At 38.1% G+C, this 16,912-nt stretch overlaps 1 protein-coding gene across 1 annotated transcript in view; it reads right to left on the reverse strand.

The window, feature by feature from the left end:
• Positions 1-16,912, reverse strand: part of ARSB (arylsulfatase B) — a gene marked incomplete at its 5' end in the record, with an annotated part of 64,767 nt that overhangs the window by 16,725 nt on the left and 31,130 nt on the right. Inside the window, 2 exons of the mRNA XM_082301384.1 lie at positions 8,004-8,074; positions 16,281-16,524. Coding sequence (XP_082157510.1) covers positions 8,004-8,074; positions 16,281-16,524 — 315 coding nt within the window. The remainder of the gene's footprint in view (positions 1-8,003; positions 8,075-16,280; positions 16,525-16,912) is intronic.

Here is a 16,912-nt window from a genome sequence, read left to right on the forward strand (position 1 = left end):
TGCAGATGGCTCTGTGAGCTCAAAAGGGCTTTGCATAAATGTATTTTGTACTGATTTCTCTTTTTTTGAACCATGATGTGTAGAGCAATTATTTCGCCTCAACAAGGAAACTCTGGAAATGTCAAGGGCTTTTCCAACCTATACTGTGACAATGAATTACCGAAGAAATAAGGGGTTTTGCTACTTCACTAAGGAAAGACATTTTGTGACCTTTTGCTGCTTCATGGCAATAATGAGTTTTCTACCAAACTCTGAGTCTTTCTCTTATTTTATTAAAATAAAAACATTTGAGGAATAGCCTTGACCTTAACCTTGAGAGAATGAACAGAATACTGATCTTAAGAAGCAGATGAGCTCTGAGATACTGTAACTTCTGCCATCATGTTGACAAGGTGTAGGGCTGTGCTGTACACAAACTTAAACAGTGAAGCTCATCTATCTTAATTCACTTAGTTAAATGCTACAAACATACAGATCTAGTATTATTCCTTCTAATGTCAGTTTTATCATGTTAATGTTTGATTCCAAAGGAAAGGATTATAATGAATTAGAATATCATATTCAGTCTCCTACCTTTCAAAATACATACTCTGCTTAATTTCAAGAAGAGTAGACATTTGAAGTATTCACTTTCTTTTTTTGCAACATATTATTTCTTTTCAAAAATACCCCACCACAAAAACAATTGAGTTTAATCCAGAATCACTGAGGGCAGCAAAAAATCCCTGTGCACATCAACTGGGTGAAGTGTTTATCCAGGTTACTACATTCTTACACAACTACCGAATGAAAAAATTGAAGTTATTCTAAATAAGAGCAAACTTAATATTACAGCCTACAATGTTAAACATCACAAGAAGAGAGACAGCAAAAAGAAATGTTAGACTTTCACTCCCAATGGGAAAATAAGAAAAACAGAAAACAAAATCTTACTTTTCCCAGGAAACAAATTCTAACTGATTGCAATGCAACTTATGAATTATTGAAGATATGTCATATTGTGATGGCCTTGTATGTGAAACACCCAAACCCCATCTGCATCACTGTAACGAGGCAATATTGAAGGTAAAGAGAACTGAACAGCAACTCTAACAACCTGTGCACAATTAAAATTTTTCAGGTTTATGGCTCAGAGATATTTCATTTGAAAAATGTAATCTACTATTTACAGTCAAGACCTGCAAAAAAATATAAAGTGCTAGCGTTATGTTCAAATAATTATAGAATACAATGAAGAATAAAAAAGCAGTATAGAGGGATTTCTGGATTCCCATCATGACACTTGCATTACACACTTAATCAAGTGACCTAACATTTCTAAATTCTAGAAGAGATTATCTACATCCCAAAGGAAACATGGGGATTAGTATTTATGAGGCTCACCAAACATGCAATCCTCTACTATTAAGTACTGCAGGGATGGATGGTTCACACTGAGATGCAGATGGGCTACGAGCCAAGGCAATGCAGAACCAGAGCCCAAACTTCCTTACAGCAAGAGCTACACCGTAGAAACTCATACAGCTGACAGTCAGAAGAAAAACACCACTTATCTCTGATGTGAATGGCAGAAGAGCTAGCTGGAACAGCAGCCTCCCACTAAGGAGTGGAGCTGAGCTCTGCCCAAAACTGCAGGTCAGCATGACAGGCACCGGGATCCAGGGTCCAATGTCGGCAAATCCTGCCTTACAAACTTACAGGGGGTCATTGCAATTTATGATATTCTTGAAATGGGAAGATGACAGAGTCCAGAAGGCCAGCATGCATATGTATAATTTTGCAGAAAAATGGTAATTTGGAGAAGCAAAGAACATACCTGTTTTGGTCCATTCTCGACCATTCTCCCATTCCAGCTGTCGCTACATAAGCTCAGTCAGCTGACCATACTGGTCAATTTTCTGCACAGTTTTGACTCGAGAGTAGACTCGGGGTCTTAAGCCTATCACAGACATGGAGTAATTTATCCCATTCAATGCCCACCCAGCACACTCATTCACGCATCTTCTGCTGCTACTGAATAACTCCATTATGACAGATTTTTTCCCACTTTTTTCTTCTTTTTTTTTACCTTTTTGTTAAATAATTCTAAACAAGCTAGATCATCAGTAATAGAACTGGGGAGGAAGTAATTTCTGTCCTACAAAGTCTCAGGAATCATCTTTTACATAGGCAAAATAAGCAATAAATGGGACCTAGAGGAGCCTAGAGTGTCTATTCCTTAATCAAGATGAATCATTTTGGTATATGCATGGATATAATATATAATGCTACAGCCATTATAATGCAATTTTAATGCCCATGAATGACACATCAGTCCCAGAACAGGAAAGGTTTCTCTATTGTAATATATCATACGTTCATTCTGCATATAGCAGATCTAGCCCATTATAAGCAATCATTTATTTTGGCAATTAAAAGTGCAATATATGAGGTAATGCCTTCTTTCAAATGTCAAGGAGAGTAATGTAAAATTTGATTGATTTTGCTCTAGGCAAATAAAAGTGTGGAGAAAAATCACAAAATGTTTTTACAAGTTCTCTGTCTTGGATGTCTGCCTCTGAATAGATATATCTTCCAAATAAACTGATTCAATTAGTAATCTACAATGTTATTACGCCTTTGAAGTTTTAGTTTATGGTTAAGTTTGGAATTTTAAATGAAGGTAAAAGTTTTTTTCAGCCCAAGCCAGCCCCACCCAAAACATATTTATTTTGAATACATCTTTCTAATTTAAAGAAATTCAAATTCTTTTTGAAGAGAAAGTGATGCTACAAATGTAGTCTACAAGATTTTGTGCAAGTCACTAAATTCATTAATAAATTTAGCAAGTCAGATTAAAACTAATACAGTGTGTACTGACAGATTCTGATTAAAACTCTGAATTAAAGGGTACATTTCCTTTCAGCATCTCTTTTAGTTCTGATTCTCAAAATAAAATTGCCTTCTGTGGGATATAAAGTTTCAATACTGCTTCAAGACAGGCCATCTAGAAATGACTGTGGTCAGAAATAAGTTTGGTTTAGCAGTTAGGGGAATTGAGACTTAAAACCAGTTGGGTTTTAATTTAGCTGAATCACCAAAACTTGATGAAATGCCATAAGGCTGTTTAAAAGACAGCAGGATCTTTCACAATGGAAGAGCTGATGTCATCTGCACAGCTGCCAAACCATCAACAACTTGGCTATTTTTTTATTTTTAAAGACACAGTAATGAAAATGGGGCAAAGCAATTTTGTTTCTTTTCTCTTCAAATGTATGTAAATCAGATTTTTTGACTTAATGCAATTTTTAAGTTACTTTATGCATTTTATTTGTGCTTTCTTAACCTATACAGTACAGAGAAAATTATACGCTCAACGTAATTTTAGCTTTCTGTTTTTAATTTTCTTATTTTACTACTGAATCCTTAAACCTAACAGAAAATGTGGATGTTTCAGACCCAAACCTGAAAACCAGTAGATTTTTCATAGCAAATTCACATAATTGTAAACTCTCTAATAAACTACAAATCTACATTGAGACCAAGCAATTGAGACACACATTAATCACTTCTGAAAACAATAAAGAGTGTGAGGAAGAAACAACCAGAAAGACAAAAGCAATGGCTTTTAGCAAGGAGAGGGAGGAGCAATCGCCTCTGAGTGGATCCAGCTCCATCTGAGAGCTCACCAAACTGGTATAGCACAGCAAGGTCAACCAGAAGATGTGGCTTCCCACTTCTTCCCTCCAGGGTTCTGGCTCCAAAAGCAGCCAGACAGCACTAGGAAGGCTGCCGCTCCCTCTGCCTCCCCTCTTACAACCACACAGCCTCCTTCCCCCTGCCTTGGGTTGCCACTGGCATCCATCAACCCCTCCAATGCGCGGATTCCACACAACAGAGGAAACCAGGCTAGCAAGTTGGATCGGTTCACACAGGTATCCAGAGACTGCCAAAATGAATGCAAAATAAGCATTAGGATCATGTGGCTAGGAGTGGGGAGGGAAGAAAGTAAAGCACATCCCCAGCAGAAACCTGTTGGATTACTTCATCATGTATCATGAAACAGAAACCTCAGGGTTTAATTTCAGAGAGAATCAGTCCCACCTGTCCCCCAAAACTCCTAGTCCCATTCTTTGTGCCAAAACGAGCGCTTGGCTATCCAGCATACATCTGGGCGGGGAAAAAAAGGCTTATTAAAACCTGAACCAGTATCCTGACCTGGTTCATAGCCCAGCTCTGTAAGTAGTTTTGGTGACCCATGAGAAAGGGGATCAGTGGTGGGGCATTGTGGGAGGCAGGATATCCTCTGTGGTAGCAGCACCAGCCTACTAGCTTAAACTCCACAGAACTACTGCCTCTGGCTGAGGCTCCCAACGTGGTCAGAACTGATCTTAGCTGGTGAGTCCTGTGGCCAGATCCTCCATCTGCCACCAACCACACAGTGATCCCCTGCTCCCAGTAACACAGCTCCAGGGTAGGTTGATTCAGCCCACTGATGTGGTAGAAATCTTTCCTCCTCTTTTGCCTGGCTACCCAAAACAGTCTGAAAGCTGATCTGGCAGAAGAATTATCTTGTCACCATGAGATTTCTACATCTAACACAAGTGAAGGAGGAAGGATGGAAGAAAGGGAGAGGACAGGCTGGCCATCTTGGCAATAGCTTGCAACCCCCAAAGACCACAACCCACCCCTCTTCTCATCCTAGTTTTGGAGATCCCACCATAGGTTTTCATTCCACTGTCTGCTCTTACACAAGTACAATTGTTATAAGTCTGCACCACAAACCAGATCAGTTTGTTGAGAGAAAAGCTTGTTTTTAACCCCAACCACTCCACTGGGCTGGCACAGGTCAGAACGAGGCTGTAGGCAAGGTCTGTGGCCAGGGAGAGGAACACTTTTCTTAGCACTAAGGATGAAATATGAAGAATTCCAGTTTAAAACACTGCCCATGTGTGTCAGACCACATGGAAGGTTTATATTTGAATGAAAAGAGTATCTCTTCTGAGAGAGAAGATGATTTACTTGAAGTAGTCAGTGAAATAAGACCTGAGCACTTTTTTGTAAAATGGAATGGTGGGCAAACTAATTTACAGTGTTTTCCCTCGTGCTGTTTAGAATTAACAATAGGAGAAGTGCAGTACTTTGATACAAGACTACTGCAGGGCTACAGTATTTGCCACTGGACATCAGGTCCTGAAAAAAGGTAAGTAGATGATGATCAGTAGATTAATCAGATCTGCTGGAGTAACCCCGATTGATGTCCAGAGATCAGAAAGCAGCACTCAGTCTGAGAAGCTGCAAAGTTATGTGATATTACCCCGCAAGTGGTAAACACACAGCCCAAGGTCAGGTCTAACAGATTACAGCAGCAGAGGTGTTGTTAGCTCTGTAATCAATGCACCATGTCTTATTACTTTAACTTAACATTCTGTTGAAAACTTGGCTGTAACAGTGGACTCATCACTAAACTAATTAATGTCTTTTGCACAGATTCTTCCTAGGAGGAGTGCTTATTTTGGTGTAAAAAATCAGAACAGAACAAAGATCGGTTTTCCTATTTCAGTTTAAAAACCCTGTTAATTACATGAGACATCCCATCATTCATGCTACTAAACATATCTATATAATCAGTTTATTCCGATAGAGATGAAGATAAATGCATCCATTAAATAAAAATATATTATGGTGAAAGAATGTATACATTACAGGCAAAACCACTCAAGAGTTCGGGAACACTGAACCTGCCCTGAGTGAGTAAAATAGTAACTTAATGCTCTACATGTGCCCAACTACAACAGCACTGTCTTCTCACCTGATTGCCTACAACAACCTGAAAAGTCCTTTTTTTATGTTTAACAGAATCTTGAGATTTAGTTGCCTAACTGCTGCTCCACAGTACTCTGCAAACTCAAAGATTTGGCTAATCTAATCTTTCAGTTATTATTTCTCTTTCTAATTCAAATTTCTACAAAAAAAGAAAACATCAGTTTAATAGGAATACCTCATCTGACACAAGATGATTTAGGTGATGATAGTAGACTAGGACAACAGCAAAATGTGCATAAAGAAGGTAAAAGGTTACACAGGAGCTTAGAAAGAACCCAGCAAAACCTGCAAACGTGTTTTAGCACCATAGGCAAAACAGTACTCTGATGTCAAAACAGTTAGGACATGGGAACAATAAACAGTCAAGGAAAAAGCAGGACTCCAGAGTGATACAGTTTATCATCTTGGTGACAAGAAGATTGCATGGACAGTTTAAGACGCTTTTTAAAAAAAAAAAACCAACAAAACATGACTACTGAAAATCTGAAAGTACTTGTACATTCCAAGTTTTGTGTCTCTCTAATCTACCCACAATAGATACACCAGTATAATTTTTCTAGATGTTAATTCTAAACTTATTACTCAGTTTCAATAAATGAAAAACAGACACTAAGGAGAAATCAGCTGACTTACATACATATACAATTACTCCTAATAACTCAGGCTGCTAAACAGAAATCTTAATCCTTATGTGACAAAGCATAATTTCACTAGGAGGCACAAAGTAATTTGCCAAAAAGAATAGGCTTTTGCTGAGAAGAGACAGGGAAACCCTGTATGGTGCACAAGAACATTATGTAAGAAGAGTTAAGTTTTTGTTTTTAATTACTGCAGTTTTGAAAAGGTACATAAAAACATAGTAAATTTACAGGCATGCATATAACTTCTTCTGTTCATGATTCTTAAAAGCTGCATATCATCCAGCACAAGAGTTCCACCTACTACAGTTTCTGAGTCCCAGACCCGCTTCCTGCTCACATTTCATGCAATGCACACAAAAACTAAGGACATGAGGTATGTAGCAAACAGTGAACAATCATCAGAGCATGGCATCATGCAAGAGATTTGAGGCCGTATTTCCAAAGAGCTCAGGTTCCTGAAAACCTCCTTTGCTTGTCCCCCTTCTGCTTACTCCAGGAATCTGTCGACTCAAACACCTCTGCTAAGCTCTATCACAGGCCATTCCCACAAGGAAAAGATGGTCTCCGAAGTATGCCTGAGAATACCTCGCCAGGCCACAACATTGTAAAGGAATGCTATGACTCACTGACATTTTTGAAGGGAAATTGGAGTAGCTACACCTTAATTCAATCAGTATGTAGGAATTATCTGCAAGCAGTGCTGCCCAGCACTAGATAGGTGCAATGTTGCTCCTTCTCAGAAAAGCATCACAGAACCAGATGTGCATTGCAAAAGGCCACCTTACCCATTTTCAGCCAGTTACTGCAGCACAACATGTATTTGTCTTGCAGGCGACAGATCACTGTCTCCATTGCACTACTTCTTCTCTGCCTGGATTTACTTCTTTATATAATGAAATACAGAAATGCTATAAAAACACTGGAAGGGACCTGTTCCAACATTCTGTATGAAAAAAACATCTGCCTTAAAAGTTTGTAGTCCTTAGCAAACTAGCAATATTGAATCATAAAACAGATGGCACTCAAAAAGGGCTATAGAATTAGCAAACTTCAGCTCCAATTCATGCGATTGTGGCATTAAGGATCCAACCCACATGATTATGGAACAAAAGCAATCACAAGGCTTGGAACTTCTCAGCTCCTCACAAACTCAAGCTTTCCATTTGCAAGGTCATATTATACGGCTGTATCAAGATGCATGAGGACGAGCAGCTCGTTTGGAACTCTGGAGAGAGGGTTTGGAAAGGGTTGCTGGCAGTGTGCCTCCCTGTGCACCTCAGGCACACAGCTACTCCTCAACATTTCCATGTCCCAAAGCACTTTATTTATTACTCAGCAGTGTTTCAGAGCTGTCTGAAATAGGAAGCCCATGTAGATCATGTTGAAGTACTTACACTATCCAGGGGATGACGTTTCTGTATTTTAAAGCTATTTACTTAAAAGCAAAAGGCATCCTACTGTATTTTGTTTCACCTAGAAGAAAATACTTCAGTTACGCAAGACAGGAAATGCTTAGAAGACAAACTGTATGTTTAATAAAATCTTGAGCATACTCACATGGGAAGTCATCCACAAACATGGGGTCTATGTTATGCAGCAGTTCCACTCTGGGAGAAGGTCTTCCTTCGCTAAGAGAGATTTCAAAAGGAAATGTTAATTACCTTCTACAGCTCATTAGGATTCTGCATCCTTTATTTTAAGGCTTTTTGTCATCTTAATAGAGAGTGAGCTCATAACTGTAAATTGATTATTATCAAATTTAATCTGAATGCTCCTTTCCAGCTGAGCAGCAACAACTTCTGCCCCTGCAAGTTTTCCCGAACTTCAGTGGTGTTTATTTGGATTATTCATAAGTTTACAGAGTACAGAATTGTCTTTACCTAAGCAGGGTTTTACAGCAATCAACCTTAAGAGTCAAATTTCGCAGCATAAGCTGGCATGGCACTTGCTGTGCTCTCTGCATACCTGAGCAAGTGCTGGAAGCATTATGGCTGGGTCAAAAAACACCACAGGCATTGATACCCCAAAAAAAACCCCACCTTTATTTCTAATTGAGGTCACCAGGATTGTTTAGATACTTTGAATCTCACTGTGTTAAAAAAAATCACCCTTCTTTTTCTAAACATTCACTACATAGAGATGGTGTGGAATAAGCCTCTGAACTCACTCACAAATTTTCTTAGCTAAGTAAATCCCAGACCTAAAAAACTGAGTAAAGGAAATTTACTCCTTATAAAGGGCAACATGAGTAGGAAGACATAATTAGAAAGAACCTTGGCAACATGAAGACACAACAACAATTTATTATTTGACATTGAACGTAAATACATCCTTTCAGGAATTTCCAAATAATTCAACTTGTTTTTTCTTTCATTAAAGAGCTTAACTTAAGGCACAAAAATTCAACCAGGGCCCCTAAGCTTCTTAACACCAAGAATAAAAAAATCAGGTAATATAAATCTCAGTGAAGACCTAAAACATTACAGTTATTTTAATATATAAAATATAGCGTTAAACAATATTTACTTGTAATTTAAAATTTCCAGTTACAAACAATTAAAATAATACTTTTCTATTACAGTTCTAAAACCATTTCTGGATGTTACATTTTAAGTGAGTACAGAACTTAAGAGGAACTAAAAAACTAAATGTGTTCAGGTAATATAGTATTGTAATTAATACAGAGTAATTGCATTAATTAAACTACAGTGTTCGTAATTCAAGGTATAGGAACTGCCACAAAAACGTTCCTCCCAAAATGTGGGTGAAAGGTTAAGTGCCCACCCCCCCGTATCTATAGTAGTCACACCCTTAATTAAAGAATGTTTGGCCTTATTTAAACATATTTCATCTTATATTCAATAAACTCTGTCTCTATGTGCTCCATTGACAGCTGTGGTCAAGTGCGCCTTTCACCATCTGTTCATAGGTAACAATAACAAGAACCAGCTAGCAAAAGTTAAACTAGGATTCAAATTTATAGCCTGTGATTGACTCTGCAATAACTGTCTGGGAAGGTTTTCTTGCAATTTCTGAGCTGTATCTACATGTTTCAGTGTATTTTAAAAGAATGAAAGCACCAGAGTTATGCTAAGTAATCCACTATCTTCCACCAGAGTCAAATACAGAAGAATCAAGTAACTTACTGCTATTTACTTTTCATCTTTATAGATTCAATATTCATACAGACCCACTCAGTATTCACACAGTGCTGTGTGACCCGCAGGGCCAGGGAGGGGATTCTGCCCATCTGCTCTGCTCTGCTGAGACCCCACCTGCAGTGCTGCATCCAGCTCTGGGGTCCCAGCATGGGAAGGACATGGAGATGTTGGAGTGAGTCCAGAGGTGGTCACGGAGATGATCAGAGGGCTGGAGCACCTCCCCTTTTAGGACAGGCTGAGAGTTGGGTTTGTTCAGCCTGGAGAAGAGGCAGCTCTGAGCAGCCCTCATAGCAGCCTTTCAGTACTTAATGGGGACCTACAAGAAAGGTGGGGACAAACTTTTTAGTAGGGCCTGTTGTGACAGGACAAGGGGTGATGGATTTACACCAATGGACAGTTGATTTACATTGGATATAAGAAAGAGATTTTTTATGATAAGGGTGGTGATACACTGGGACGGGTTGCCCAGAGAGGTGGTAGATGAACCATCCTTGGAAATATTCAAGGTCAGGTGAACAGGGCTCAAAGCAACCAATCTAGTTGAAGATGCCCCTGTCTAAAGCAGGAGGGTTGGCCTAGATGACCTTTAAAGGTCCCTTCCAACCAGCCTATTCTATGATTCCATATGAGTCTCTGATTATACTAAGTATATTCATAGTGTTCAAGCAGACTAGTATTCCTATATCACTGAAGGTAACTTCCTTTATAGCTAACGTGGACAGTGGATATTCTACACTAAATATGGCTATTTACATTACAGTTGATAGAACACAAAAAAGGAAGATTACACTTGTATTAATGTAATTTTTTCATGATGCAGTTGTCATTATTATTGAATCAATTTTTGTTCTGGGATAGAATACTGGCATTAGTACCTTGGAGATGTGATTTATTTGTAGACATGAGATATACTCCCCGAAGCTTATGGCATCACTGCATTAAGCTGTGTAGAGCTTAATTACATGGTACTGAGCTGCTTTTCAGTTTGAGTGTTACTCCAGTAATTTCTATTGTGCAGAGCATGGACGTTTACAACCAGCATATATCACAAAACAATAGCCAAAGAATTTGGCACTGTATGTTGAAAAAAACATCTGTCTCACAGCAAAAGACATCAGGAAAACAGAAACAACGCTCTGGGGAGAACAAATAGGAAATTCCCTGGAAGCACCTTAACTCTGCCCTCCTTCCCTTTTACAAAACTCCACAGAGACATGGACTCAACTACAGATTCACCTTGGCAGATGTTCTGCAAGGGTATTTTGCATCAGGAATACAGTCTAGCCAACAGACCTACAATAACAAAGCAATAATACTCTGTAGGAAACCTGCCTTTGTATTTTAGTAACTGCCTGTGTAACCATATCTTACAATGCCCTAATTTTAGAATATTTATTTTTAGACTTCAATACCCTAATACATCATCCCTCCCCCTAAACATAAGGAACATTTTATATTGTCTGGTTATTATTCTACCATGTCTGATGGTAGAGTAATTAAGATATGTCTTAATTATAGAATTAAGCAGTTAAAAGCTGCTGTTTTTCAAAACAATTCTCTATGTAAGAACGGCTTAATGAAAGCATATGGCCTAACTTCAGTGTTGGTATGAGAATCAGCTAGTTCATGCTGAGAACGTTGCTTTATCTTCCAATTTGGAAAGTACTTAAAACACACAGAAAGATCTATTATCCCTTAGCGAGCACAAAGATCTACATGCAATCTTTCACTTTTGTTGTTGTTAGACAGCCAAAAGGTGTCCTTGGAAAGAAATCCAAGGTTTTTCAGGGTAAGTATGTTTGTCTTGCACAAAAACAATCGCAGTGTCACTAAGCAAAATCTGACCCTTTATAACCTTGTCATATTTCTCTGGGTCTTACTTGTAATGCTTTCCTAAAATAATTATTTCAGATGTGCTGCAAATAAACAGTACTCTCAGCTTTAGAGTGCTCTTTCCTCTGTGTTAATTTATAACACAACAATGACAATTTTTTTAAACAGGTGCTTGATTCCTAAAACAAATGTACCCATTCAGTACAGAACACAAGCTGATCTTACTTCATTTACTTCACCCAATCAATTATGATATTTCCAACATTACAAAAATATAAAAATGAAAGTTTCCCTACAAAATAGATGCGTAAAACCTTAAACTCTCTGCTTAATAAGCTTTGACAAAATAATAGTTATTTGTACTGTATTTTATCCTGAATCTCTCAGTGCCTATCATACTGCTACATGTGGTCTACCATTCAATTTTTCTGTTAATGCAAAATAAAATACTTTCTCTGAGCATGGACATGCTAGATATTCAGTACTGAAAATCAAGATGTATCAAAAAAAAAAGTATCAACCAAAGCAAATTTTTATATAAGAAAAACTATTTCGCCTGGTGTCTCGATTTCAATAGAGTAGTAAGCATCTGGAGAACAGATGTTTCTTAAAAATGCCAGTGCCTTCTGAGATACTTGCTTGGAAATATGCAGTAAAATTTAGACTCCTTGACTGGTTGCATTTTAGTATTGTTCTTGCTATTCTCAATTGCTATTTTTGTAAAATATATCTGTGATACTATCACTGTATTTTCAGAAATAATTTGTAATATGTACATAGTTTTAGAGCTATATTGTAGTCTTACCCATGATAATCTAAGGCAATAAGAAAAGGGAAATCTACTATGATTTATTATCTATTTATGAACCTTTATAAAATGTTGAAAATGTTGATATCTGAGATTGGAAAGATCTGATAGCTATCCAAAAATAGGTTGACACAATGATACTACGCTAAGCTATATTCAAAAATAAGCAAGAGACATCAAAGTAGAAGTTAAATTTCATTCCAAAGGTACTTGGAGGAGAATAGAAATTAGTTAGCATGGGTTTAATTATATGCTGCAACAAAATTTTGCACAGAAAAATAACCCAAGATTGGTATGCATGGAGAAAGACTGGTAAAATCCATGTGTGGAGACAACAGTACGAACACAAGAGCAGGGAAAGGGCTTTTGTAACAGCCCACATTAATGACAATCCAGACTAGCACGTCAGCAAAACCCCAGCACATGGAGGCCAGTTCCACTGGACAGGGACATCTCTAGACAAAGCAGTGATGGCCCTCAGGGACTCACAGAGGTGGTGCAAGACATAGACACAGCATCAGAAGCATACAAACAGGCACAACCGGAACACAGAACACAACCTGTGCAGTTACCAACTGAAGAAGAACACAAAAGAAGTATGAAGGACTTCACACATGGCCTCCCTGGACCTTTGCACCGCAGCAATAGATGCTGGGCCCATTATGTGTTCACAAACATCCTGGTGTCAGGATGCCAGGTGGATGTCTTGAAATCCTCTGCCCCTGTGTCTGGCTGGGCAAACTTCCTAGACACACACCTCTTGGTAAGACTGTCAGACAGTGAGTATGTGAGCAAAACCTGCTCTATTTCAGTTTCTATTGTAAATAAAAACCCATTCCTCTTTTATTAGGTCTCTCATTGATAGAGTGTTGAAATAGTAATGGGTCAGCAGATGGATTTGGAAGCAGCAGACAAGCTTTTGAGTTAAAATCCCTGTCAAAGAGCTTTTAAGTACCATACAAATTTTAACCTGAGTTCAAACTGTGAGAACATAAACACTGTGCTTCCTCAGTTTCATGCACTGCATGAAAGAAGAATAGAGTATAGCTAACCAAAAAGAATGCAAAAGAAGATATTTTGGTCTACAAGAAATGTGCTTCTGAACATCATCTTTTCCTGCTATTTCCTCCTAACCATTAAATGTCTTCTGTTTTTTCAGGTCAAAATTAAATAGAGGAGGCATAAAAGGAACACTTGGGTATGTGACTCTCAGCATTTCTTTATACTACTTAACATTTTAGGTGTCATGGTAATTTTATTCCTAATTTGGACTACCAGTCATTTAAAGTCATGATAGAAAGTTCATTTTGGTCTAGAATTTCAGAATTTATACTTAGGATTTAAAAATTTACGTTAAATTCCTGTGTATTGTATATATAATCATATTTCTATAGTATATTACATTTATACATATTTTCAGTAGTACAGTATTTATTATAAAATATTACATTATTATATTTTATGTTATTACCTAAATATCGTATTAAGAACCCATCTTTAAAATACTGATCATTAGTAGACAGATATCTGAAATAGATTCAATATTTTTGTGACTTCTGAGAAGACCTGCACCATCCCACATATTCTTTTGAATATCTAAATCAAGGTTTCAAATTTATGATATTTTCCCTTTTGATTACACACATAAGAAACAGCAGGCTCAGGATAATAGTTCTTCCTCCCCCATCCCTCCCCAAAGACAAAATCACAAGAAGCTTATGCCTCAATCTATATTAGACTGTACTGAAAAAAATATAGATGTAACACAGTGATTAATTTCCTTTTTTCAAATGAGTTAGAATATTAGAAAGTCATAATTTCACTCATTATGAGCCACTCGGTCTCAGAAAAACAACATATTTGAACTTTTCATCAGATATCACCAAAAGGGCACCGTGCCTTCATTGTTTGCTATCCAATATTCAAGTGACCTTTTGAATTATGGTCATGAAATTTAATATACTCATTTATCCTGATTACATAGGAAAATCATGTGAAATTTGACATTTTGGCTGCAAGGTCAACCAAGGAACAGCCTAACAATTAGAAAACCTGACTTGTTACTTGTCCAGACAGAGGCCCTCTGTTTAACACACCCAGAAACACTGGTAGTCACCTGTTCCTGGCAGTGCCAGCAAACATTGCATTATTCCCTTTACAAAGAGAGAAGTGCAAATGTCAGCAGCGTGCTGGCACAGCTGTACCTCTCCTTCCCAACAACTCTCCTGCTGAAGTAACCTGATCTGAGAAGATCAATCCATTGCAAAAAATACATGGTTGAAACCGAATCTGAAGTAGGCAGGAATTCTAATGGTAGCTGGAAGAAAAGTCTATGGTTTACATGTACTCTGAATCTTGCTGATGCTAAGTTTTCCCACAGGAAGACTGACAAGTAAAACATTTTACTTTTTCTGGCTGGATGGGAGTCTCCATTCCTTCCTGGCAGTTAATGATCCTTGGCCTCAAGTATACCTATCGTTATCTCCTTCCACTTGGAAGAGAGCCATACAGTACACCTGGGCACAAGGCCATCAGGCTCCTGTAAACCCTAGCTACTACAGGAAACCACCCCTTAGCTCCTCAGAAACACAGGCAGCACTAAGAATGAAATCAAGCTTACCAGAGTCAAACAGGTAATGCTACAGGTATAGACAAAACAATTCTGAACTCAGGATATGGGTTTTAGTTCTGGGGAGGTGTGGGGGGGTGGGTTTGGTTTTCTCTCTTTGTTGTTTGTTCCAAGGTCTTTACAGTGCTAACCATGGATGGGCACATAGGTTCAATTCTGCCTACTCTAACTCTCAGTTTCTCGTCTCTGTCCCTAACCCAGACAAGCACTCCTGCTCATGCTTGTTTAGGAATTGCATTTAACTCTTGCAATTCACAGTCTAGGATACTAAGACACACACAAAAAAGAAAGGGACAAAAGGTGACAACACATATAATGCAGTATAGTCTACCCGCTATAAAAACAGAACAAAGACTACCAAAAGAAACAGAACACTAATCCTCAACTGAATGGCATGTAGGAAATAGAATTGTTAGTCCTTTTAGTCTGCTTTAGTAGTATTGAAATTTCAATCCTACATTATTCTTATGTGAATTAAAACTGCACTTGAAGACCTACTAAAATAAATATAACTTCTATGAAGATAAGCCCTATCAGTGAACACATTACATGCGGCACAGAAAAGGAAGTAACAAAGGAATTTAAACCATTGCAATTTTTGCAAAACCAAAGGTTGGTCACAGAACTTTCAAATTCAGGAGAAACTAAGGTTTTAAGGACTTTTTAATCCATCTTAGTGGAACAAAAGAATACCGAAATAACCTAGCTGGAGCTATGCTGCGTCTTTTTTCCAGTCATCTAAGCATGTCTGCACTGTGCTTTTGAATATTCCAGTTTGCTTGAATCACTCACAACATCACAATTTTCAAGAAGCAGGTCAGGTCTACTTTTGTAGTTCATCTCACAGGCTTGAGACACTGGACAGCATGACATGGGTCTGTGCAAATGGTTACACATTGAGCCAGCCTGACAAGTCCTGTACTGAGCTAACAAACCATCAAAGTGGAATCCATGTTCAGTGAGTTTAATGTCTGCATAGATTTCCCACGTGTCCAATTCCAGACCCATATGGCAGACATACCTGACTGAGCTTTGTAGCGAGCAGGGTTTGGTCGATAAAATTTACCGACTCATACCCCATGCTATGCAAAATCAGTTAACATACTTCAGGATCACAGAGTGTTCTTGAAAAATTATACCATGCTTGTGTGCTGTTGTGTTTATACTGAAAACTTTGAAATACCAACTTAAAGCTGTATGGAGGCTTTGCATCTGTGACCAGGATTAATTTGCAACCTGGATAATTCTCTCATGGATAGCACGGTTAACTGCATTTATACCTTCCCTTTATTTTGGGAAAGGAACAGGTGATATTTCCCTCCCCATTCCAGTTCTGTTTCCTGGGCTGATTAAATTCTTCTCATACCAGAATGATGACTTGATGATTTGACATGCAAGTTTACCTGATAGCTTTCCAAACATCAAAGCCATCCAAAGGCTTAGTGCCATTGGTATGTCCTCCAGCAAGGTGCACCAGGGTTGGCAGCCAGTCAGAGATATGGATGAGTTCATGACTTTCCACACCTTTTTGTTTCAGCAAAGGACTTGCAACAAAGCCTACACCTCTCACTCCTCCTTCCCAGAGAGTCCATTTTCTCCCTCTCAGTGGCCAGTTATTTCCACCTGCTAAAGTTTGTCCTCCATTATCTGAAAAACAAATAAACAAAAGGAATTCTTGGTAAGAAAGAAACAGAACAATCCTCCCCACAACACCTATTCATCCATTTGAAAAAATATTTTCACAATACAGGTGTGCCATGCAAGTACTCGCATAGTGCCGTTAAGTGTTTATACAAGGTCTAACATTCTGGGCCAAGTAACAAACATTTGCTACATTTTAATACCTACAAATTTTATCAGTGAAAAGTTACTGCTAGGCAGAAACGATACCATACTAGAAGACAACAATTTAGAAAGACTGTGCTAAGAACGTCTTCTGACTGTGATTCAAAAGCTTCCAGAACCAAAGTCTTCAAAAATATAGTTTCAACTAATTTAAAGACCACAAGAAGATTTGCTATCAATGCCATTATTA

This window comes from Coloeus monedula, assembly GCF_965178545.1.
Source record: "Coloeus monedula genome assembly, chromosome: Z".
Classification (NCBI taxonomy): Eukaryota; Metazoa; Chordata; class Aves; order Passeriformes; family Corvidae; genus Coloeus; species Coloeus monedula.